Below are 24818 nucleotides of genomic sequence, written 5' to 3'. Positions count from 1 at the left end.
ACAGAGGGAGTGGTGCCTGCTCAGGGGAGCCAGCCCTGCCTCTGCCCCACAGAGGGTTGCTCCTACATCAAGGTCCTTGGGAGGCTCTCGTGTTCCTTTTCCCTTGCTGTGCGTTTTCCAGGATAACTGTGACTCCAGGTGAGCAAAGCGCGGTAGCAGGGCGATTTTTCAGGGAGATTCTTGAAACACAATAATTATTTGAGCTGTTTCAAGATGGTGGAGTTGGTCGCCATGATGGTTACTGTCAAGGATAGGCTGTGGGCTGTAGTGTTGCCACATGGGCGGCACGTTGAGCTCTGGGTCCTTTGGGAACCAGGAATGCCAGGTAGGGAGCAAAATCACATCCAACTGTGAAGACGTAACCTGGCTAGGGGGTTCGGGTGGTGGTGGGGGGCGGGCAGCACAACAGTGTTTCCCGGAGGAGAAAGTATTCCTGAGGACTTCTTCAGCCGTGCCTGGGAATTCAGAATGGATTTTGTGACACTAATTTCAGAAAGGGCCAGGTGCTGAAAACCGGAGAGACTGCAAAGGCGTTTGAGAGTCTGGCCCACCTTCCTGGTTGGGTGAGAGTTCAGTTTTGGAACCACTCTTCTTTTTGGCAATTTAAAGCAACCAGTCACTGTTCACTTTACTAGCAACCACACTCTTCCGGGCGCAGACCATTCTCCCTCCCTGTTTATGGGTTTCAGGACAGTTGAAACAATTTACATATTTCAAATATATGTTCTTTTTTTTTTTTTAACATTTCTTTATTTTTGAGAGGGAGAGAGAGAGCGAGCATGTGCGTGTGAGAGCAGGGGAGGGGCAGAGAGAGGGAGGGACAGAGAGAATCCTAAGTAGGCTCCATGGAGCCTGACACGGGGCTCAAACCCACGACCATGAGATCATGACCTGAGCCGAAATCAAGAGTCGGGTGTTTCACTGACTGAGCCACCCAGGCGCCCCTTCAGTGTGTGTTCTTTCAAATGGGCTGGTTCATGGTTTCTTCCTGATAGACACTATGGTTTTTGTGGTTTATTTAAGTGTATCATACTAAAGATCAATTTGACAAGCCAGGCTGTTCAGTTGGCTTGTAATCAGATTATACACGGATTTGCGGAGCTGAGGGGTTTAGCCAGACTACAGCTCGGCCCTTTGCTTGTGGATGAGGAGTGGAGGCTCACAGAGGTGAAGCACTGTCCGCAGTCACACGACTTCTAAGTGGGGAGATGAAGGAGATTGCAGGCCTTCAAACTCATAGCTTGTAGACTTTTCCACGACTCCACAGGTACCCTTAACTTTTTCACCCCAACGTCACCAAAGAGGTTTTGAATAGAATCAGGTGTGTCCCAAATCTCAGTCCTCACCAGTCTGTGCAAGTTGGATGGGTTCCTTGACGGGTGGAGAGATGGCAGCCGGCCTGAAGAAAGGCATTCTCCAGATGACTCAGCCGGTTTATTTCTTCGCTTCCTAATGCTTTCAATTCTGTCCCTTCGATCCCTCTGCTTGACTTTGAAACTATGCAGTCAGAGCAATTTTGGTCATTCTGGTGTGGCAAGCCTGACTCTAGTGTTAAGCAGCAGTGGGAGGGCTCAGGGGTCAAGATCAGGCTTCCAAACAGAGTATCTGAGCACAGCAGCACCCCTGCCACCGGCAATCAAGCCATTGGCCTTATTACTAATAGCTGCGTTATCCTTTCCTGCTAACGAAGCACTTTTCACACGCATCTACTCATTTCATGACTTTGTTTAATCCTCATGATAACTCTTTCACGCTGCAGAAGCTGCAAGAACTCCTATTTTCTTAATCCGGCTCTGACTTTTTCTTCTCGGGAGTGCAGACAGCAGAGACTGGGGTTTTAGGCATTCTCCACTGTAGTTACTATTATTAGAGACAAGGTTTCTCGACACATTGCCTAGGGACTGGCTATACCGAATACTTAGAGGTTTTCTATTCACCACATTTTTCTTCATCTGTAAACTGAGGCAGGCTAGGCTAAATGATTTCCACAATAACCTGACACAGTGAAAAGTTAGTTGGTAAGGAATGAAAAAGCTTATGTACATAGCTGTGTGTGTGTGTGTGTGTGTGTGCACGCATTTGTGCATGGAAGAATGGATCTATTGATAGAGTGAACTTATCTGGTTCAAATACAGCATGTTTGAGAGGGAAAGGGGCACTCTTGCTAATGTTAGGACAACACAGATAAACCAGGACTGTCTCAGGCAAAACGGGACATATGGTCGACCTGTCCCTAAGGTCTTTATCTCAGCCAGATGGTCTACAGATGAAAAGTTTGAGGACCATTGGCTTAGATGCATTAAAAACTTTAAGAATCTAAAGTTTTGTGCCTGGGTGGCTCAGTCGGCTATTAAGTGTCTGACTTGGGCTCAGGTTGTGATCTCACGGGTTGTGGGTTCAAACCCCATGTTGGTCTCTGTGCCGACAGCTCCGATCCCCAGAGCCTGCTTCAGATTCTGTCTCCATCGTCTTTGCCCCTCCCCCGCTCATGCTCTGTCTCTCTGTCTCTCTGTCTCTCTCCAAAATGAATAAACATTAACAAAAATTAAAAAAAAGAACCGTTAGGAATCTTTATGCAGGGGCCAGTGACCAGCTCTAGGTCTAGAGAACTGAGCTCAGTGACCCAGCTTACATCTTAGTACATGTGCCTGCTCTCATTTGGGAGTCACCTGCACTCTCTGAATTGGGTCTGTTCTCTCCGGCACACACTTTTGCATGACTATCTCCTACTTATCCTTTAGGACCCGTCTTTGGTGGGACTTACTTGGATGGAACTGATTCTGAGGAGACCTCACTGAGATGTTTCTTTTTAAAAAAAAATTTTTTTTTAACGTTTACTTATTTTTGAGACAGAGGGAGACAGAGCATGAACAAGGGAGGGTCAGAGAGAGGGAGACACAGAATCTGAAGCAGGCTCCAGGCTCTGAGCTGTCAGCACAGAACCCAACGCGGGGCTCGAACTCGTGGACCGCGAGATCGTGACCTGAGCCAAAGTCGGCCGCTTAACCGACGGAGCCATCCGGGCGCCCCTCACTGAGATTTTTCAATGAGTGAACTGCCTCTCCCGAAGTACTTGTGCCCCCCACAAGTAACTTGTGCCCCCGTCCAAACACTAATCGCACTATCACACGTGTGAGGCCACACGACAGCTCCTCAGAGGCAGGAACCAAGTGTGTGTTCCCCTGTGGTTCCTTAATGTCTAGCTCAGTGCCTGACACAAATTAGGTGCTCAGGCCATACTTATTAAATGAGAGCAATATCAAATTAATAGCTTGCACTGTAAATAGCAGAGAGAGAACAAGAACTTCTTCAAAAATGGGAAACAAAGTTTTGTGTTGATTTAAAAAAATACGCAAAGTCTCTCGGTATCTCTAAAGGGGTAATTCAGGATGTGTAGAATTTTTGGAGCTCCGAAGACACGCGAGAGAACACATACCAGCCAAGACACGATTATGATGAGGTGTGGTCGAGAGTACCCGGCTGGCAGCTGGTGGAAATGAAAGTCTGGTTTTGCCACTTTCACCTCCCTGTGTGGGTGGCCTGGGACAATCACTTCATCTCTGCCCACTTCACTTTCCTCACTGGGACATGAACAGGAGGAGCCAGACTAGATCCATTCCAAGATCTGGCTGCACTTTCAAGGTTTATGATTTTAGGACATAACGCAAACAGCAGGCGACTTTGCAATACGTTCTTACAAGTTTTTGTTTGTTGCGTCTGTACTTGTGACTTACGTTTCCATCTCACTTTTCTCTGGTTAAAATAAAAGTGCCTTTGAAACATTTAAGTCACTAAAACATGTAGCATTTCCTACGTTGGAGCTGTAATGGAAATTCTCTCTTTTCGTTATAATTGTCAGAGGGTTTTCATGAAAAGGACAGAAGTTCTCTCTGTGACCAAGTGAAAAGTAAAACAAATAAAAAAAAAAACTGCAGTGATTTTTCGCACCCTGAACACAGGTCATTAGGCATGTACAATTATGATGGAGGACTTGCTAACCTCTACCCTTGGACCCATAATTTGTATAGCATTAGCTGCACAAAATGGCCCGTGTAGGACCGGATGCATTTTCCTGGGCTTGTATTGCTACGTTGCTGGGATTTGTTTGCATGCTTTGTCTTGCAGCACCTTGAGGTGGCGATGGGCCGTGGCCAAAGTCATCCCTTGGAACCACCTCAGACCAGACCGGCTTTAAGTGTTTTTAGGTCTGCTGGTATTAATCACCAAGCAGGTGATGAGGTCTGCCATGCGATATCTGGTGGGTTACTTGGTTGGTGATTGCTTGCCTCTACACAGATTTCCGTGTGCACCCATTTTCTGCTTCCTTCGTCAGGCATCCAACAATATTGTTATCTCTAGGACCTCAGATATTAAGGCCGTATGACCTTCCCTGACTCGTGGGAGAATTTTCTGAGAAAGGAGCCAGTCAGCACACAGATAAGAAGGCACACCTGTGTGGACGCCTACACTGAGGACTTTCATGCAAAGGAACAGACTCTTGAAAGGGAGGGTCTGCCCCTGTCGGGAAAGCATCAGCTGATAGACATGTACTGATTTACATTTTCCATCAGGGACTGGAAATCCAAGCCTTGAATTGCAACACAGCGTTAACTGGATTGTGTAATCAGCTGTCCTAAAAACCACCATTATCTTGTATCGCATGGAACCATTTATACTTAAATTTACCCTCAGATGCTTTAAAGGATGAATGAAGAGTGCTTCGCTTGAACAATGTGGTAAAATGAACATTTCCTCACCCTTTGATCCGCTTCTAGGTGTTTGCAGTCAAAATTCCCTGAGTGGATTACTCCAAGGCCTTGAATACACAGAGGAAATCAAACTTTAAAAGTAAAGTTTGTATCGATTATGCAAAATTATTCTAATTTCTCTTCTTGAAGGGTAGGAAGTACATGCTGGGAAGGACTACTGATGTTTGTTCAAGCAGAGTTGGTATGTTTTCATCTTATTATTGATGTGATCAGGCCTCAAGTTGTAAAAGCTTCGAGAAGTTTGCAGTGGCTTGGGTTTTAGGCCTCTCTCTTTGGTGAAGAAATAGCTCATTTAGGCATCTTTATTTGATGGAGAAATGACTCATGTTGACTTTAGTTGTTGATGAACTCAGCCCCATCCGTGTTAAATTTGCTGTTGGAGAAAGCCAGACTTCAAGTCCTGAAAGTCTGTTACAGGGATCCCCCAAACCTTTTGTGAAGTTTCTTTTAATTTCTTCGTGGTGGACGTACTGGTCAAAACACCCTGTGTGCTTCCATTTCTGTCTCATGGCCTTCCGTACCCTTGATGTTGGGCGGCTTTGCCTGGGAGTGCACAGTCATCCCGAGCAGATCCCGCCCCAGAGAGAGGAGAAGGTCTCGGGCCCCAAAGAAATGTAAGATTTAAGGTTACCTTGTGGTAGGTTTTCAGAACAATGACCTAAGTTCACTTAGCTGTTCTTATTGGGGGCATAAAACAAAGGAGGAAGAAGTCATTGGAGATGACCAGCGAGCATGAATGGGTCAACAAAACATTCTTTTTGGTAATGGATTTGCTTTTATAGACTCTGAGATACATTATAACCTTCTGGAATCGATCTTGCACACAAGCCACACGTCCCATAAAAGGCGGATTCCTATCCTGGGCTCAGGCAGGGGCTGAAGAGTCTATGCAGCCCAGTTCTGTTCAAGAAAGTGTTATGCCCTGACTCCTTCAGTTAGGTGCCTTCAGGCTTGGTCAGTAATGACTGGATTGAACAGAAAGGTCGACCTTTTCTTAGAATAACAGTTCTCAAACTTTTCAATTCCAAGATGCCTTTGAACTCTTAAAAATTACCAAGGATCCCAAAGAGTTGTTTTTCTTTTCTTTTCCTTTCTTTCTTTCTTTTTTTTTTTTTTTTGATGTCAATTATATCTATTGGTATTGACCAAATCAGAAATTAAAACTGGAGAAATTTTAAAATATTTACTCATTTATTGAAGATACCAATCACGTGACCCTTACATATTAACACAAATAACCTATTTCTATGAAAAACCACTGTTTTCTAAAGGAAAAAAGGTGCAGAAAGAAAAGTAACACTGTCTCTTCATTTCCTCGAATCTCTTTAATATTTGGTTTAATAGAAGACACATCACGCAGGCTCTGGAAACTCTGCTGCATATTTGTGACAGATTGACAATGGAAAGACAAACAATGTCTAAAAACTTTTATGACGTTAAAAAAATCTCCGTGCCCCTCGAGGGGCTCGACCTCGACTCCGAGATCAAGAGTTGCATTCCCCACCGACGGAGCCAGCCAGGTGCCCCTGAAAGTGGTTTTGACCTCATGAACCACCGAAAGGGTCTCAGGGACTTAGAGAACCTACATGAGAATAAGAGTCCTCAGACAGGACTAGGTGCCTGCTTGCTGTTGTCTCCAATTCCCCGGGCCCCGTATTTTTAGCTGAACCCACCTTTTTTCTCTTTTCATTAACTCCTCTATGATTTGTCACACCGCTCGCACGGCACGCGCAGCCGCACATTCCCCTTACTTGTCTACGTATCTGCCCCCAGAGATGGCAGGCTCAGAAGAGGAGGGACTCAGTTGATCCTTCTAATACTTTGTGTAGTGTCTTCCACACTGTAGGTGTGTACTAACAACAGCTGTTAACAGCTGTATTTATTAACTATTGCTGTGTTCTAGGTGGCCTACTAAGGCATGACTGACTGTATGAGTCTCCTTGAGTTGTTATGACAAAGTACCACCAATTGCGTGGCTTAAACCAATAGAAATTTATTCTCCCACTGTCTGGAGGGGCCTGAAATCAAGGTACCTGCAGGGCCCTGCTCTCTCTGCAAGCCGTAGGGGAGCGTCTGTTCCATGTTTTTCTCTTAGGCTCTGGTGTTGCCAGTGATCTTTGGTGTTCCTTGGCTTGTAGAAGCGCCAGTTCACTCTCTACCTCTGTTGTCATGTGGCCTTCCCCATGGGTGCATTCACACCATCTTCCCTTTGTGCACGTCTGTCTCAGTGTCTTTTCTCCTGTTTTTACAAGGACCTTGGTCATATTGGATTAGGGCCACCCTCACGACCTCAACATATCCTTTAGGGAGACACTATTCAACCCATAACACTTACTAAATATTAAATTGAACCATACAAAACTGCTCTGATTTTTTGATTTATTTTTGAGAGAGGGGGAGAGAGAGAGCCAGTGGATGAGGGGAGGAGAGAGAGGGGGACAGAGGATCTAAAGTAGGCTCGGTGCTGGCCGCGGAGATCCCAACGCGGGGCTCGAACTCACAAACTGTGAGATCGTGACCTGAGCCAAAGTTGGAGGCTCAACCGACTGAACCACACGGGTGCCCTTAAGACAGACTGATTTTGATCAGTGCCATCAACTGTTCCGTCCACCTACTGAGGAAGAGGTGTGCAGGCTCCTGAGGATGGCCTTTGTGGCCGAGTAGGCCTGAATCTGGAGATTCTGGGCAGAGCTGGACACACAGAGGATCCCATATGCTGGACTGTTCAGACCTTAGGACATTTTGCCAGAAGTTTCTTCACCATTGGCTTTTCAGATTGCATTTACTGAAAGTTCCTTCCTCTCTTCTACCCAAGACCGTTACTTTGTTTGAATAGAATCCCGTTGCATTGGCAGAATGCCGTTGAGAACACCTCAGAGATGCTTTAGAAATAACCTCATCCTTGTCCTTTGCTGCAGGCCCACAATGGATGCTCTACAACTGGCAAATTCGGCTTTTGCAGTTGACCTGTTCAAACAACTGTGTGAAAAGGAGCCAGCGGGCAATGTCCTCTTCTCTCCGATCTGTCTCTCCACCTCTCTGTCACTTGCTCAAGTAGGCACCAAAGGTGACACAGCAAATGAGATTGGACAGGTAAGCTCCATACCTTGTTTCTGCTTTCGGTGGGAACAGACTTACCAGAACACAGAGGCGGTGCCTCGGGAAAATGAATGGGGGCTCTTGGAGAAAATTCCTTAGGATTGAGAAGTATGCCATTTCTTGCATCGTCTTAATCTATCTTTAAGTGTGTCGTTAATCTGTCCTGCGACCCACATTTACAAGTAGCATGTTGTGATGGACAACCTGGGGACCTGCTTGCTAGGCAATCACAATATTTACACTAACGAGTAGCCTTTGGGGAGTCTATCTGATACTTTGTGAAAATCAATCAAGATGGTGTTTGTTAAATGTGCCACTGCAGATACCCCGTCCATTGTGTGTTTATTTATGGCATCATGCTTTACTTTAAGATGCAGGCTCAACTTCATTCTACTCTGTGATATATTCTACCCTATAATATGTCCATATTAGATAAATCGATCTGTGCTTATGTTGGTATAGAAATAACTTCAAATTTTTTCTGCCTTCAAGTAACAGGGATAAAGAAGCAGATGCGTTGTGCTTACTTACGTTCCAGAATACTCCCTGGGGCTTGAGTATCCTATTTAAGAAGAATGCAATGAACTGATGTCGACCCTCCCCCACATATGCATATAGTTATATGTATATGTGTGTGTATTTTACTTTTTTGTTGTTGTTGTTTGAGTTTCTTTTTGGCTATGGCTGACCATCTAGCTTTGTAAAATTCTTAGACCTCCAAATGGAGTGATCTTCTCTATCTTGCTACGTTTCATATTTGCTCACTTACCTTTATTTTAGGTTATCATTCTTTTCAACTGTGATATAATTGACATACAACATATTCGTTCTAGATGTACCATATAATGATTTGATATCTGCACATATTGGAAATGATCGCCACGATAAGTCTAGTTGACATCTCTCACTCTACATTGTTACAAATTCTTTTTCCTTGTAGGAGAACTTTTGAGATCTACTCCCTCAGCAACTTTCAAGTATATAATACAGTGTTATTAACTACAGTCCTCATGCTATACATTACATTCCAATGAATTATTTCTTTTATGCCTGGAAGTTTTGTCCCCTTTTGGGTCATAGGTGGATGTGCTCCTAATTCCATTCCGTTATCTTCTTAGGTTGATGGTTTTATGTTCAGTAGAATCTTCTTTTCCATCAACTCACAAGCATTTCAAAAATAGGGACCTCTTCTTATATCCATAAATCCCTACAAAGTAAGACCCACAAAGTATTATTTTGGTCAGGATGAACAATTCACACTTGAAATTGAGTGAGGCTTGGAAAAGAAACTTCAGTTGTGGAGAAAAGCTGTCTCTCTCTTCTCCGTCCTTGGTTCCTCACCCCCCACCCCTCCATTCCTACCCCCTTTTACCTTCCTCGTCTCCCACTAGAGAAGGGATGGTAAAGAGACCTTCCTGGTGGTGGGTCTGTTCTCAGTAATAATAATAAAGCTCTTTTCAGTACCTACAATGGTTCCCCCAGTAATGGTGACCTGGGTTCTTTAATTTTTTGGTCTTTTTACCTGTCATTAGGCAGGAGAGCTACGTACTGCCTTGGATCAGACATCTAACCCTGCAGTACTGAGGCTTTGTGAGTCACAGGCACAATGTGCCCATTTAGTGACATTACCTAGGGTGTGGTGTCAGGGCAGTTATTATGACTTAAGAGTCAGGAAAGAATCACCTTATGCAGACATCGTTTTGGGGCACCATGAAACACAAGAGCTGCTGGGCTATCGGTTGGAATGAAAGAAAAGTTAGGAACAAAATAGAAGGGGACTTCTTCCAGAAGATAGCATCGTGGTTTTAGGTAGCTTAGAATATAACTGTAAGAATAACTACTAACTGACTAGGGAAACAAAGGCAAGAGACACGTAGCTTAAATTAAATTTCCTTACAGCTTGCAGCCCACTGACACCTGAAACCTCCAGAGTGTGACCTTCCTCAGGGACTCATGGCTGCCTCAATGTTTATATGTCATTAAAAACTAAAAGTAACTTTATCTTAATGGCACCTAAGCCCCACAAGGTCCTGAAAGCCTAGCTTCAAAATCCTCAGAAACTTACTTTATCTCTATTCTCCTTCCTGCCACAAACTTAAAAGTATACAATCAGTCCTTCACAACCCCAGTGCAACTCTTTCTGCCCACAGGTCCTGTCCCTGTGCTATATTAAAATTACCTTTTTGCACCAAAAATGTCTCAAGAATTCTTAGCCGTTTGCTCATGAACCCCACTTCCTAATTTCATCATTAAGGTTTCTTTTCTTTTCTTTTAAAATTATTTTTATTTATTTATTTATTAAAAAAAATTTTTTTAATGTTTATTCATTTTTGAGAGACAGAGAGAGACAGAGCATGAGTGGGGAAGGGGCAGAGAGAGAGGGAGACGCAGAATCCCAAGCAGGCTCCAGGCTCTGAGCTGCCAGCACAGAGCCCGACGCGGGGCTCGAACTCACGAACTGTGAGATCATGACCTGAGCCGAAGTCGGGTGCTCAACCGACTGAGCCACCCGGGCGCCCCTTTTAAATTATTTTTAAATGTTTATTTATTTTGAGAGACAGAGTACAAGCGGGGAGGAACAGAGAGACAGGGAGACAGTGAATCCACAACAGGCTCCAGGTTCTGAACTGTCACCACAGAGCCGGACGTGGGCCTCGAACTCACGAACCATGGATCGTGACCTGAGCCGAAGTCAGAAGGTTAACCGACTGAGCCACCCAGGCGCCCCTCATCATTAAGGTTTCGATATGATGTTTTAGATGGTTTCCATATAATGTCTGCAATGATCATAGCAACACCAAAAAGTAGGTATTCTCAGTCCATTTTACAGAGGGGAAAGGGAAGCTCTGAAGGGCTGGGCAAGATTACGTTTCTGGTGGGTACAGGCTGGGATTCCAAGGCAAGGGTGTCTGACTGTAGCCCACCCAGGGCAGCCACCACTTGTGCTGACTCTACCACCAGTGATGCAGCAGCTCACGGTTAGAGCGACTTGTTGGAGCAACTGATGGGGTCACATAGACCTTGCTAGAGACCTTCTATCCCCGAATCTGACATCTGCCTAGTGATGGTCTCTCTTGGTGTTAATCTCTCTTTGCTTGCGTCTAAACTAGATAGAAGGGGGCGCGTGGGTGGCTCGGTTGCTTGAGTGTCTGACTCTTGATTTTGGCTCAGGTCACCATCTTGCCGTTTGCGGGTTCGAACCCCATGTAGGACTCTGCACTGACAGCGCTGAATCCCTGCTTGGGATCCTCTCTCCCCCTCTCTCTCTGCCCCTCCCAACTTGTGCGCACATGCGCGTGCGCGTGCGCTTTCTCTCTCTCTTTCAAAAATAAATAAATAAATAAATAAATACATAAATAAATACGTAAATATCAAAAAAGTAATAAATAAATTGGATAGAAATTATACCCCAGCTTCACTCTTTCCCATGTTTAGAAAGGCCTTGGTCTGAGCCTCAGATGCATCATTTTGAACAAAGGGCAAAATCCCCCAGATAGTTGAGTAAAGAGAAGAGTATCATTATGGCAGTATTTCTCAGCTGGGGACGGTTCCTCTCCCTCTCATCCCAGGGACATCTGGCAAGGCCTGCAGACCTTTCTGGTGTCACAAATGGAGGAAGGAGTGCTACTGGCCGTTAGTCTGCTGCTAAGCATCCTACAGTTCCCAGGACTGCACCCCCACACACCCCCAAGAATTATCCAGCCCCAGATGTCAATGACACTCAGGTTGAGAAGCCTTGCCTTATGAGGACAGTTGAGCAGGAAGATACTGCTCCCCAGAGGCGGCTGACCATGGTCTTGTATCCACTGCAGTGGGAAGAGACAAAGCTTGGTGGATGATGGATTGTTTTCTCTTCACAGGTCCTTCATTTTGGAAACATCAAAGATGTACCCTTTGGATTTCAAACAGTGACATCGGATGTAAACAAACTTAGTTCCTTTTACTCCCTGAAACTGATCAAACGACTCTACGTAGACAAATCTCTGAATCCTTCTACAGTAAGTGGGTTAAAGCAATTCGCAGGCTTCGACTCTTTACCAGGAGTGGCATTTTCACGCGGTTACACCCACCACTTTGTTTTCAGCGAAATCCACTTCTAAGATGCTCATTTATGATTTGAAGCTTATTAAAATAAATCAGTCCTGGTGGGGAGTGTGGGGTCTCTTGATCAGATGGGGGGCGCCAAGTGTGGTGTGGCCCAATCTGATGGAGGCTGGCAGGAGGGGGGCGGGGGGGGGGGCGCGCCCGGGGCCGGGGGGCGGGGTGGGGTGGGGACGGCCCTGAGGCAGAACAAAGAAGATAGAAGTTTATTGATACATCTCTAGAGAACTCTAAAGTTCTCTAAAGTTCTCCGCCTCATCTGTTTCTGCATACAATATTCTCTTGATGTTTCCCAAATCAATGAGAAAAATAACAACTGTATGAATTAATAGTTTTCATCCGTCACAAATTGGTTTTGTTTGCTTTACTCGGCTGGTCACGTGGGTATCTGTACAAGGTAGCTCTAGGTATTTAATTTTAGCTGTTTCTTGAAGGAATCATCTAAAGTATACTGTAGTATCCTTAGATTTGATCCCAGAGTATATCACAATATTTTTCAAGTCTGTATTTGAAACACGTAGCCAGCATTCTAGACTACCACATAGACGTTCTTTCTCTACTTTAACAATAAAGAATTGATTCAGTTTGTGGTTGCCTGTTCAAAACTGCAAGCTCTCCAAATCTAAAAGGTAGACTGTCGGTTAAATAGCTTACCATAGTTTTACTAACTGCTACTGTAGCTGTCTTTCTGGTTGAGATCTTTTGAGGACATCCATCACTAGATTATTGTTGTGACTTTATTCTTAAAAAAATTTTTTTTAATGTTTGTTCATTTTTTTGAGAGGGAGAGAGAGAGACAGAGCACGAGTCAGGGAGGGGCAGAGAGAGAGGGAGACACAGAATCTGAAGCAGGCTCCAGGCTCTGAGCTGAGCTGTCAGCCCAGAGCCTGACTCGGGGCTCAAACTCGCGAACCATGAGATCACGAGCTGAGCCGAAGTCGATGCTTGACCCACTGAGCCACCCAGGCACCCCATGTTGTAACTTTATTCTTATTGCTTGAAGACATATATACACAGCCTTCTTTTCTGCTAACAATCACCCAGAGAATTAAAAAAAAAAAAAAAATACTGAGATGTGAGCTGGGGTCCGAGCATGGAAAGTTTTTTGAAAGCTCCCCACGTGGTCCTTACGAAGATGCTGAATACATTTTGCGCCAGCAGTGAGGACAGTGGAGGTGTCTTTATCTTGGTGAGGCTCTGATGTTTTGGGGTGGCCCCAGTTCTCTCAGTCAAGGGCAACACGCAGTCCCAAGGTTGGGTTGTAGTTCACAGATGCAAAGTGGCTGAGGCTGTCGCTGCTCTGAAGAAATTCAAGGGGCCCCCTGTGCTTAGGACGTTTAATCAGCTATGTGTCATTTGGTGGAACTTCTGTTCAACATTTTGAATTATTTCAACCAAACTTGAGTTTGGAGTTGAAAGAGATTTTTTTCAAAGCCTGTTTAAAGAAATTTTTGAAGTTTAAAGAAAATTTTTCCATCCTTCTGTTGGTTGTACATCACTTGCAAATGCACCAAGAATAGAACAAAGGAGCGCGTGGCCTGAGGGGGGCTGCCTGCCTCAGAACTACCTGGATGTTTGTGAAAAGTGCTAATTCCTGGCTTCAGATCACTCAATGGGGATGGGTCTTGGGGTTTGGCATTTTTAACAATAGAACCCCTGCCGCGTTCACTACGGAGCGGAGCCGTGTTTCAAACTTAAATGTGAGAAGAGTCCCCAGGGAATCTTGTTAAAATGCACATTCTGGTTCAGTAGGTCTGGGGTGGGGCCTGAGAGCCTGCATTTCTTTTTTTTTTTTTTTTAATTTTTTTTACCGTTTATTTATTTTTGAGAGAGAGACAGAGCGGGGGAGAGGGGCAGAGAGAGAGAGGGAGACACAGAATCTGAAGCAGCCTCCAGGCTCTGATCTGTCAGCACAGAGTCCCATGCGGGGTTCAAACCCTGGAACCTTGAGATCATGACCTGAACCAAAGTCAGATGTTTAATCAACTGAGCTACCCAGGTGCCCCAAGATTTTGCATTTCTATTAAGATCCCAGGTGATGCTGTGGCTCTTGGTGCTTGAGCTCCACTTTTAGTAGCAAGAAATCTCTAGAGTTGGTATGAATTTCAGTGAGTAAGAGTTTTCTGCTCACAGAGTTCTCTTTTCTGTACATTTCTTCTGTTGTAAGATATCTATCTATATCTATATCTATATCTATATCTATATCTATATCTATATAATATACCCTTTAATGTTTCTAAGTTGGAATTCATATTATAACTCTTGTGTAGCGTAATGTTTCTTTCTTTCCTCCAAAGCTGCTACTACACTGAGAGAGGCATTTAATAATAGCTATTGTCTTAGAATTGAAGAAATGAAACACTTTATATGAAGGGCATTTCATTGATTTCCACACGAAGCCTCCATTTATAGTATTTACAGATGCTGAAAGGGTATTCGCCCACCTGGACATTTTACAAACCCCAATTTAGTTGGAATCGTGGAAGGGCACGGTGGTTTGACTGCAGAGTTCAGGTATTTTGTGATTTTATGAGCTGGACGTTTTTCAGGAGTTCATCAGCTCTACAAAGAGACCCTACGCGAAGGAAATGGAAACTGTTGACTTCAAAGATAAATTGGAAGAGACGAAAAGTCAGATCAACCAGTCCATCAAGGACCTCACCGACGGCAAGTATCTTTTACTTACTTGGACACCACCTTCTCTTGACTCTTTCTGCTAAGCAGAGGACTGAACATCTGGAGGCTTCCTTGGATGCTTTCAGTAGACAGGCTAAATTCTTGCCCTTGAAATGCCAGACATGTCAACCACGTGACTCCTGCGGGTGTCGACACCCTCGTCACCTAAGGCTTGGCAGGAATTCCTGGTTCTTCAGTTCCAGTCCACTTTGCTGTGCTCCCCAAGGAGCTGCTGGCTGGTCCTCCTGGAGCCCCAGCCCTGCCTCCGACAGAGGGTGGCTTTGGGCCACTCACTGGCCAGTTTCTCGATGCGGAGAAGAAGGGCTTGGGCTTTAACTTAATCCCTGCGGCCACCTTCGGCTCAAAAATTCTGCAAATTTTTTGAAGGAAAAAAGGACAAAAGCTCCTAGGCAATCAAACACACGTCCAGAAAAAACAAAACAAAGCGAACTGAGGAGGAAACTTGTCCTCAGACCCACCACTCCCAGTGCTGGTCTGCCCTCTGCTAGCCTCAGGGTCTCTTCCGCAGTATCTGCCTGGTCCTGCCCCTGGCTCAGTGCTCTCCTCCTGCACCGACCCTCCCTGCCCCACCCCACCTCCATGGTGAGTCGTCCTCCCCAGATAGGAATTGGAGCTGGGATGAGTCTGAGTGCCGGTCAGTGTCCATGTGTACCTTCCCGGGGACATGTTTGTGTTGTACAGAGTGGACTTGTTGGGACACAGCACTTAAATGTGAAGGACTGACTGTGCAGATGAACCTTTCAGGTCCCACCTGCAGTCCCGGGAAGGTCACGCTTCTCGGCAAGGGAGACACGCTTCCTGTAGGAATGGCCAGAGGGGTCCTGTCGCCCTGTAGGAATGGCCAGAGGGGTCCTGTCGTGCCGCCGACTCAGGAATGACAGGTTCCACGCTGTAACTGCAGAGTGAGGCCATGGAGAGAACGTGGTCTCAGAGTCATGGAAGACCCAGGTTCAAATCCAGACACTGCCACTTTGCACTGAGTTACTTGGATAGAGAACCTCAGTTTACTGAACTGTAAAATGGGGCATATGTTACTTGGTTAATTTTTACACGGTTGTTGTGAGAATCAGGTTAGACAATATAGGTTAAAGAATAATATAAGATAGCGAAGGTAATATATGGTAGCCATAGCTATGTGTGGACACACGCGCATATTCATACGTATATATGTCCTTGAAATGACCTTTTCATTGCCTTCATGTGTAAAGAAAAAACAGGTATAAGTAACACCAGGCTGCGCACAATTTAAAAATTTATAAGCAAAAGCAGCTCCGTTTAAATCGCTGTGTAATTGTTTTGCTTCTAGAATTGCCATACAATCGTATTTTGCTCTCCAAGGGCCTTTAAAAGACCTTCACAAATTTAAGGTTTTTATGGGAGAAGGTAGCTTAGTGAAAAGTCCTCTGAGTTTGGAATCAGAAATTCGAGGTTTCAGTTGAAATGACCACCTGCTGTTTCCCCTTCTTCTCCGGTCCTTAAGTTCCTTCTTTGACATGATTACGGATTCAGCACATCGTGTGATGTTGGCGGGACTGAAAATGCGGGGCTCCTTATTAAAAAAGGTATCACGCATTTTAAGGTGGTGACAGGGGAGCACGAAGCCAGTACGAGGCCCTGCACACACACCGCCACAGGTCCACGAAGCGGGTCCTGAGCGGAGACGTGGCAATCCGAGGGATTAGGTCAGTGAGAACCCCTTGCTAAACACGTCAGTACTATTCAAATGTGAGGACTTTGCTCTATCAAGGCATTATCACCACTGAACTGTTGTGGCTGTTGGGAGCTTGATCTCTGCGGTAATTACAGTGCCGACCTTGACACAAACAGGTGTCTGCAGCAATGTAATCTTTGGGGGGGGGGAGGGGAGGGTGGCAAGCTGTTTGGCCAAGAGCGCAGCTTGGTTCTGTGCGGATCTGCTTTCCAGCTGCGGGCACGAGGAAGGCTGCTTGGCCTTTCCGAGTCCCAGGTTCCTCAAGTATAAAATGCGGCGGACGATCCTGGCCTTACAGGATCATTGTGAGGGAATACGCATGAAAAGGCTAAAATTACACTCGTGCCTTTCCATCCCAGAGCACAGGCTTTGCAGTCCAAGAGACTCATTAGAATCCCGAATTCCTCCTTGCTCGTGTGTCATCTTGGCAAGTGACTTAACAGCACGTCTCAGCGTCCTCATCTGTAAAATGGGGAGAAATACACGATCTCGTGCATAGGAAATCTCTAGCACACTGCCCCACACAAGGCATTCAAAAGGGGTAGCTCGTGTTTTTCCTCTTCCTGTCCTTCCCCTCCCTTCCCTCCCTTCCCCTCTGCTTTCTGCCCGCCCCACCCCTGCCGCCAGATCTCTTCGGTAAGTCTTCTCGCCACAGGGTCAAAGGAGAGAAAGGAACCCTTGTGAGGCATTCCAGGCCATCGATCGAACCTCGCGTAGGTGGCTCCAGCCGTGACAAATACCCAGGGAGCAGATGTGGTGTGGATCCCAGATGTGGTGTTGAAGAATAACCCTGTGCAATCTGTGGTTTCCTACAATTGTTTGCAGGCCGCTTTGAGAACATTTTGTCTGACAGCAGTGTCAGTGACCAGACCCAAATCCTTGTGGTTAATGCTGCCTACTTCGTTGGAAAGTGGATGAAGAAATTTCCTGAATCCGAAACCAGAGAATGCCCTTTCAGAATCAACAAGGTACGTAAGGCCGCGTGTCAAAGGCTCCCAAGTACAGATCTGAAAAATTATGGAAAATTGAGGCACAGGAGGTAGTGTGCCTTTCCTGAGACCAATGGTTGGGAGGGGAGGGGTGGGCAAAGAACCATAATCCCCTCTTGTCATAGTCAGTGAGCACGCCCCCACTGCACCCAGAGGTGTAGTTTTTATATTTAAGAAAGTGTTCATGGGCGGAGGGGAGGGGGAGTGCGGGGGACTCCTTTACTGTCATTAAATCATAAAGCTGGGAGGTGTCAGATCCTGGAGACTCAGACTCTAGAAGAGAGTCACTCAAGATTTGAAATGTCACTGATTTGTCAGCGTGGCCTCTAACCAAGCAGGAAAACACTGCTCCAGGCTGCGTGGGGACACGCCCTCCTTTTGAATGCGACTTTTCCTTTGTTTCCGTTGCATTACTTTTGTCAGCCTCTGAACTTTTTCACAGGTCTTACTAAATAAACCTTTTCTCCTGTCCCATGGTGTCTTCTTTAAGGGTAGACTAAATTGAGGAAGTTATATTATGAAAGGTGTAAATAGTGCCTGTTCGGACAAGGTGAACACACACACGTGTTTTGGAAGAGTCTGTATTTAGTCCTGTGTTCAGAAGATATGTCTCTCGATTTATATTCTAGAAAATGGAATTATTGTATCCATCTTCGGTGCTGATAAATGCAATAGACGACTGTATTTGGTGGCCACAACTGTAGGCAAATTCAGATGACTAGCCGTCTAACGTGATGGAGAGTTTTAGACAAATCTAGAGCGTCTTTGAGAGAAATAAATGGAAGCATTAGCAGTAAATTTCAAAAGTAGTGTGCTTTTCTATCCTAATTCTATTTCCGGTTGTACCTAGAATGGAAGTCTTTAATTATTTATTGACCAAATATTTAGTGAGCAACTACTACGTGATGGGATATATCAAGATCATAAGACATGGTTTCTGCTTTGACTGTAGTCTAGTTAGGGTGAGGGGTGTGTGTGTGTGGGAAACAGTCACATAAACAAACATTTCTAACCTTGTGACAAGTATTGAAATGGAGGTATTACAAAAAGTAAAATTAGTACAGTCTAGCTCTGCTGAGCGGTGTTGGGGGAAATTCAGTTTACTGTTTGAAGATCCCAGATATAAGTTTTACTGAAATATTCTCTCCCAGGCCTGATATGAAGCTTAAAATCTCCCCTAAAAGAGATCCAGTTAACAGGCAAATATCCTGAGGGAGGTAGAGATCGAAATAATAAGCTACAGTAATTTACTGTCAGTCTCTTACTCTTTAGTATGAACTAATTTTCCTTCAGAAAATCAGTCATGTCAGTAGCAGAGGCACAGTCAGATATCAATGGGGACAGAGAGAAGCAAGGGCCTGGGATGCTGCCCAGAGAGAAAAGCCTGGGCACGAAGACCCTTTTGGAGGAGTGTGGAATGCATTGGAACTAGAAGCGACTTAAGAGATAATCTGGTTACTTAATATTCTCATTTAAGAAATTATGAAATATTTTAAACATGTAGAGTATTCTAGAAAATAATAATAAAACAAATTCCAATGTACTCAACAGTCAGCTTTGTCAATCTTTATATTTTGCTGTATTTATTTTAGATCTTTAAAAATTTTTTTAACGTTTATTTATTATTGAGAGACACGGAGACCCAGAGCATGAGCAGGGGTGGGACAGAGAAAGAGGGAGGCACAGAATCCAAAGCAGGCTCCAGGCTCCCAGCTGTCAGCACAGAGCCCCATGCGGGGCTCGAACTCACAAACCTCGAGATCGTGACCTGAGCCAAAGTCGAAGTCGGACGCTTAACCGACTGAGCCACCCAGGCGCCTCTATTTCAGATCTTTTAAAGAAAAAAAAAATACAGCAACAATAGCACTTCCCCTGGGTAGCCCCTCCTTCCCTGTCTCAAGGTTCCTCCCCAGAGGTAACGACCCTTCTGAAATGTCCAATTCCCTCCTGCTACTGACAAGGAAACTGAGGTCCAAGAAGTGAAGTGATTCCCTTAAGATCACACCATCTGTTTATGTCACACTTGAGACTGAAACCCCAGGTTCTTATCTCAAATTCAGACTTCTTCACAGCTCAGATCAGAGTAGGCGGCCGTACAGGGAGAGGGGGATTAAAAACAAAGGAGAACAGAGGACCAAACAAATGTGATTTGTGTCTTGCTGTGTGCTGAGTGTTCCCTCATACGTATTCGATCAGCAAACGCTGCCTAAGTAGCTATGTGGTTTGCCCTCAAATTTATTTCCACTCCACCAGGAATAAAGAGCTGGCAATTATGAGCATCTATAAAGACTAAGTCAAAGTCTGCCTCTGTTTTCAGTCTTACTCTCTTATTTTCGATGTTTTGTATAAGCAAGTGCCGTATTACGTATAGTTCCCGAAATATATTGGAATGATAAGGCATGTGAATGGCTTTTCAAAGGAAGTCATCGCTCGTCCGGGGACAGTCGGTGATGGTCTGGGTCCAGTACAGTTGGGGTCCCAGCGGAGGGATGATTACACCACAATGGTCTGAAACTATAACAAGAACAAACGTGCGTGTGTGCGTGTGCGTGCGGGTGTGTGTATTTATGCTTGTGTGAACTGAAAAGCAAGTGATCCGAATTTCTTCTCCTCTTACAGACAGACACCAAACCAGTGCAGATGATGAATATGGACGCCACGTTCTGTATGGGCAACATTGATGGTATTAATTGTAAGATCATAGAGCTTCCCTTTCAAAACAAACACCTCAGCTTGCTTATTCTGCTCCCCAAGGATGTGGAGGATGAGTCCACGGGCCTGGAGAAGGTGAGGAGGGAGAGGGGTGTTCAACACAAAGGTGCCACCTGCTGTGACAAGGAGCCGTGTGGAGGGCACTGTGCGTGGCTGTGACGCTGCCCTGCCTTACACATCACTTGCTCAGTCGTCTCCAAGGGTTTCGTGGTCCTTTCTGGGCCTTTGTCTTTAACATGAAAACGGCCAGCATGTATTTGGCACTTGTGACCAGCCAGGAGCTGTGAGGTCCCCATGTACGCCTTCTCCTCAACTTCTTGGGACTGGCCTATCTATTTATTAGAAGCTGTCACGGTGCTCTTGTTGACTGAGGGACCTGAGGCACAGCAGGGGAGGTGACAAGTCTGTGGTCACCTAACTCATCGGTGGCACGTAGAATCAGAATTGGAGCCCGGAAAGTTGGAATCTGTGTTCTTGATCTAGCCCCGAGTGCCTATTATTAGCATCTTGCGTTAGTGTGGTACATCTGTTACAACCGATGAACCAGTTGTCCACACATTATTCATAAAGTCTGCAGCCTGCTTTAGGGTTCACTTTGTGTTGTACCTTCTATGGGTCTGGAAAAGCTCTTTTAATGCGTACACACAGAGGAGATTTTATTATGCTTCATCCTTTATGGAGGTTATTAGAGGCACGAGGTGTAGATAACAGTAGAGGTTCATCTCCTTGTGAAGGATGCTTTTGCTCCCCCTCTGCTCTGGCAGCCCCATCCAGCCACCCAGGGCCACCTGTTCCCCCCTCGGCCCCGTGTTCCCAGCTCCCTAGCTCCCCTCCACCGGGGCCTCGGCCCTTGGCCAGGGAGAAGGACAGGCTCGTTGAGGACCCCAGAGGTCACCTGCTTCATTTCCAGTCATGCCTCGGTTACGCCCTGGCTTTCCAGGGAGTGGTCTCAGTCCATGTCCGTCCTACCTGCTGCTTTAATGGTCATTACGCTTTATCCAACACTGGCCTTCGTTACTCTTTTTCGTTAATGTTTGTTTATTTATTTATTTATTTATTTATTTATCTAGAGCTCGAGCAGGGGAGGGGCAGAGAGAGAGGGAGACAGAGAATCCCAAGCCCTGATGTGGGGCTGAAACCCATGATCAAACCGTGAGATCGTGACCTGAGCCAAAACCAAGAGTCGGACGCTTAATGGACTGAGCCACCCAGGCCTCCCTGGCCTTCATTATTCTTTTATTCACATTCACTGCACTTTTTCTTTTTCACTCCACTCCATGCCCTATCTCCTCTTCTCTCGCTGTTGTTATTCAGCTGTTTTGCACTTTGCCACTTACGTGAAAGACCCTCATACCATTTTTTTTTTTTTCTGATTAAAGTACAGAATGGGAGAAACCAAACTTTTGAGTCTCAGAGAAATTCCAGAACACGCTTTGTGTTCTTCTCCAGGGGCCACCATAATAAGTACCACAAACTGAGTAGCTTAAACAAGAATTTATTCTCTCAAAGTTCCAGAGGCTAGAAATCTGAGCTCAGGTGTTGGTTCCTGCTGAGGGTTGTGAAGGAGACTCTGTTCTATGCCTCCCCCCTTAGCTTCTGGAGATTGGCCGCCAATCTTTGGTGTTCCTTGGCTTATACATGTGTCACTTCAATCTCTGCCTCTGTCTTCACGTGGCTTCCCCCCTGTATGCGTGTGTATCTGTGTCCAAAATTTTCCTTTTTATAAGGACACTGGTCATATTAAGTTAGGGCCCATCCTAATGACTTCATCTTAAGTAATGACACCTACAAGCATTCTGTTTCCCCATAAGGCCACCTTCTAAGGCACCGTGGGTTAAGACTTCAATATAAAAATTTAGTTTTTTGCGGGGAGGGGGCACAATTTGACCCATAACACATATATAATGGAGGAGGGGAAAAAACTTTTTTTTTCCCCCTTCTGACTAGTCTTTTTGAATTATGAATGAATATTCTTCCCTCTCTTCATTCTCAGATAATAAATGGGCAAGAGAATATACCTTTTGGCTGAAAAATTCTAGTTACTTATGGCAATCTTTTGGTTCTAATAATGTGCCATAAATAAAAACAGTAGTCATTGAAAACCAGATTATCATAGATGAACAAGAGAATCCAACGGTACCTTCCCCCACTAAGCACAAAACAAACAGACTTGTGACCAGTCTGTGACCTTGCCATGTTACTGATTTTTATGAGTTTCATGTGAATAACTTCAGTGCAAGATTGTCCCATGATAATACGGTCAAGGTACTATCATTCTCAGTTGTATTCTTGTTTCTTCTCCAGCCAGTGAGGGGTTGGGAGGGCAAGGAGCAATTTCAGATTTGCTCAGTGAAGAATTTTGTGACTCAACCATTCCATGTGTCATGGCATAGCTCTCATTTTTAAAATAACCAACTGAAATGGATGCATTCATCACCCCCGGTCTTTGAGAATGACCATAGACAGCTTAACAAAGAGTAACTCATTTTACAAAGAGTAACTTTAGATTTGATTTGAGTTACTTTTGATGCCAGGCCAAGTACCCGAATATTCTGGATTTCCTAGAGGAGAAATTAAAACCAGCATTCAAGCAATAGTATGGATAAAAGCCCTCCTAGTTTTATGTTTATTTTACTCTTATTTATGCAACATCATCGGCCACACATCCATTTCTACTCTATAACTTGAAAGAAATAGCCTGAGACATTTCGGGGCAAGGGGACTGTGGTCGGAGCATGGCGGGGAGGAGCGCAGTGCTGGCTGGCTGGGTGCATCTTTGATACGGGAAACCAGTCCCACACCCAGACCGCAGGGTTGATTCCATTTTCGGTGGTCCGAGGGTACTGCTTCAGCACTGGACTCACGATGGCACTTTCTGTTGCCAATCAAGCAGGATCTTTCACATCTGGGAATAAAAAAATAATTTCCTTTCCTTTTGGTCCTTCAGGTTGAACAACAACTCAACTCAGAGACGCTCTTGCAGTGGACTAATCCCAGCACCATGGCCAATGCCAAAGTCAAACTCTCCATTCCAAAATTTAAGGTGGAAAAGATTGTTGATCCCAAAGCTAGTCTGGAAAATCTAGGGCTGAAAAATATCTTTAATGAGAATACATCCGATTTCTCTGGAATGTCAGAGACCAAGGGAGTGGCCCTCTCCAATGTTGTTCACAGAGTGTGCTTAGAAATAACTGAAGATGGTGGGGATTCCATGGAGGTGCCAGGGTCACGAATCCTGCAACACAAGGATGAATTCAATGCCGACCACCCATTTATTTACATCGTCAGGCACAACAAAACGCGAAACATCATTTTCTTTGGCAAGTTCTGTTCCCCTTAAGTGGCAAAAGCCCAGGTTAAGTCTCACCTGACTTTTCTGTAAACTCTGCATCCAAAGAAACACTTTCTAAATACAATAAATTGTTAATATTGCTGGATCTGGAAGCTGCTGGTACTTGACCTGTGTAGCCCTCATACCAATAGACCCTTCTTTTCCAATTCTTTGTTTTGTTCTCCCTTCACCTCCTCCCCATAAGACACAATGCTTTTAATGAAAAGGAATTACTCTGGAGGAAATCTATGTATTCATTATGTGTCAGCTTATCTCAGGTTGTTGGCAGGAATACAGTCTTTCACAAAGAAAATCCCCGGAAGGGGGATCTGGAGGATTTTAGAGCTTTACCTTCCTTCACTGGGATCAGAATTCTGGGAACACCAGAATGTTCCAGACATTCTTACTTCCCCGAAAGACTAAAGAAACTGGTACACGGGATCCACAAAACTTTCCTAGCCCCGCTGGAACTTGGGCACACGTTCAGGCTACTGTCGGTCCACGGCTCCTTATGCTAAACGGTGGTACCGGTGTTTTCCTCAAACTCTGACTTTTTGGGATTTTAGAAAGCTAACCTGTTGCACATACTATGTGTTTCGGAACGCCACTGATAGAGTCTGGGACAGCACCCTATAAATCAACACCTTAATATTTCTGCCACAACCCATACATATTCACACAAGCTGGATAGACGGACTCTGAGCAGCCCGTAAGTACCAGGTTTTGCCACCAAATGAGTGTGCCAGCAGCTTATGAACAGACTGTGTTTTCAGAACTTTTGGAAACTTTGGAGTGTTGGAGAAGGGACTGCAGACCTATAGCAGCTGAAGTGCAGCACCTCGGTGGGGGAGGCAGGATTTTACTAAAAGCCCACTTTCACTTTAAGCAGGACACCCACCCAGTCACTTGGTTGGTGGTTAGACCAGTGACTGGCAGTGAACGCTGAGTCGGCAAGGTCTTGGGTGTCTGACAACCGGGGACCTCAAACCCGAGGGGACTTTTAAAGGAGCCAATGAGAGAGTAAGGAACTTTTCCGTTTGTCCCATGTGATAGTGGGAAGGGGAAAGGAGTTAATGCCTTTGGGAAACCTTTGGGAAACAGAACTAAAGCAACCCAGTGTCTCACTGCCGTGACATGCACGTTTCCAGACTGTGGCTTTAGTTACTGTGGATGGCTAGTCAGTAACTTCCATGAACGTAATTTGGGAAGGTGGCCTGTCCAGTAATCTATGCTGCAAATACACGGATTAATTCACTGGCAAGGAGAGCGCATTTACTGAAGGTTTCATGATACTCCTTTGCTCATCTCTTCTCTGGCATTCGTTGTAAATATGTTCAACTTTCTTCTTGCTCCGAAGGTTCAATATTGAATTTCTTGGATGCTATGGACAATAAAATATTATGGAACTG

At 45.1% G+C, this 24818-nt stretch overlaps 1 protein-coding gene across 1 annotated transcript; it reads left to right on the top strand.

Annotated features, from left to right (window-relative positions):
• SERPINB5 (serpin family B member 5) lies at positions 1 to 24818 on the top strand. The gene is made up of 7 exons (XM_040478623.1): positions 1 to 138; positions 7688 to 7862; positions 11729 to 11866; positions 14519 to 14636; positions 17203 to 17345; positions 19986 to 20153; positions 23026 to 24818. The coding sequence occupies exons 2-7, from the start codon at positions 7695 to 7697 to the stop codon at positions 23416 to 23418; spliced, it is 1128 nt and encodes a 375-aa protein (XP_040334557.1). The 5' UTR covers positions 1 to 138; positions 7688 to 7694; the 3' UTR covers positions 23419 to 24818.

Source organism: Herpailurus yagouaroundi, unplaced genomic scaffold (assembly GCF_014898765.1).
Source record: "Herpailurus yagouaroundi ecotype Mexico unplaced genomic scaffold, PumYag 142, whole genome shotgun sequence".
Classification (NCBI taxonomy): domain Eukaryota; kingdom Metazoa; phylum Chordata; class Mammalia; order Carnivora; family Felidae; genus Herpailurus; species Herpailurus yagouaroundi.
The sequence above is the reverse complement of the archived record's forward strand: the minus strand, read 5'-3'. Positions and strand labels throughout refer to the sequence as shown.

Coding starts and splice junctions, on each gene's coding strand:
- SERPINB5 (XM_040478623.1), top strand. CDS start 7,695: ATGGATGCTCTACAACTGGCAAATTCGGCTTTTGCAGTTGACCTGTTC. Junction 7,863..11,728: donor CAGCAAATGAGATTGGACAG/GTAAGCTCCATA, acceptor TTCTCTTCACAG/GTCCTTCATTTTGGAAACAT. Junction 17,346..19,985: donor GCCCTTTCAGAATCAACAAG/GTACGTAAGGCC, acceptor CTCCTCTTACAG/ACAGACACCAAACCAGTGCA.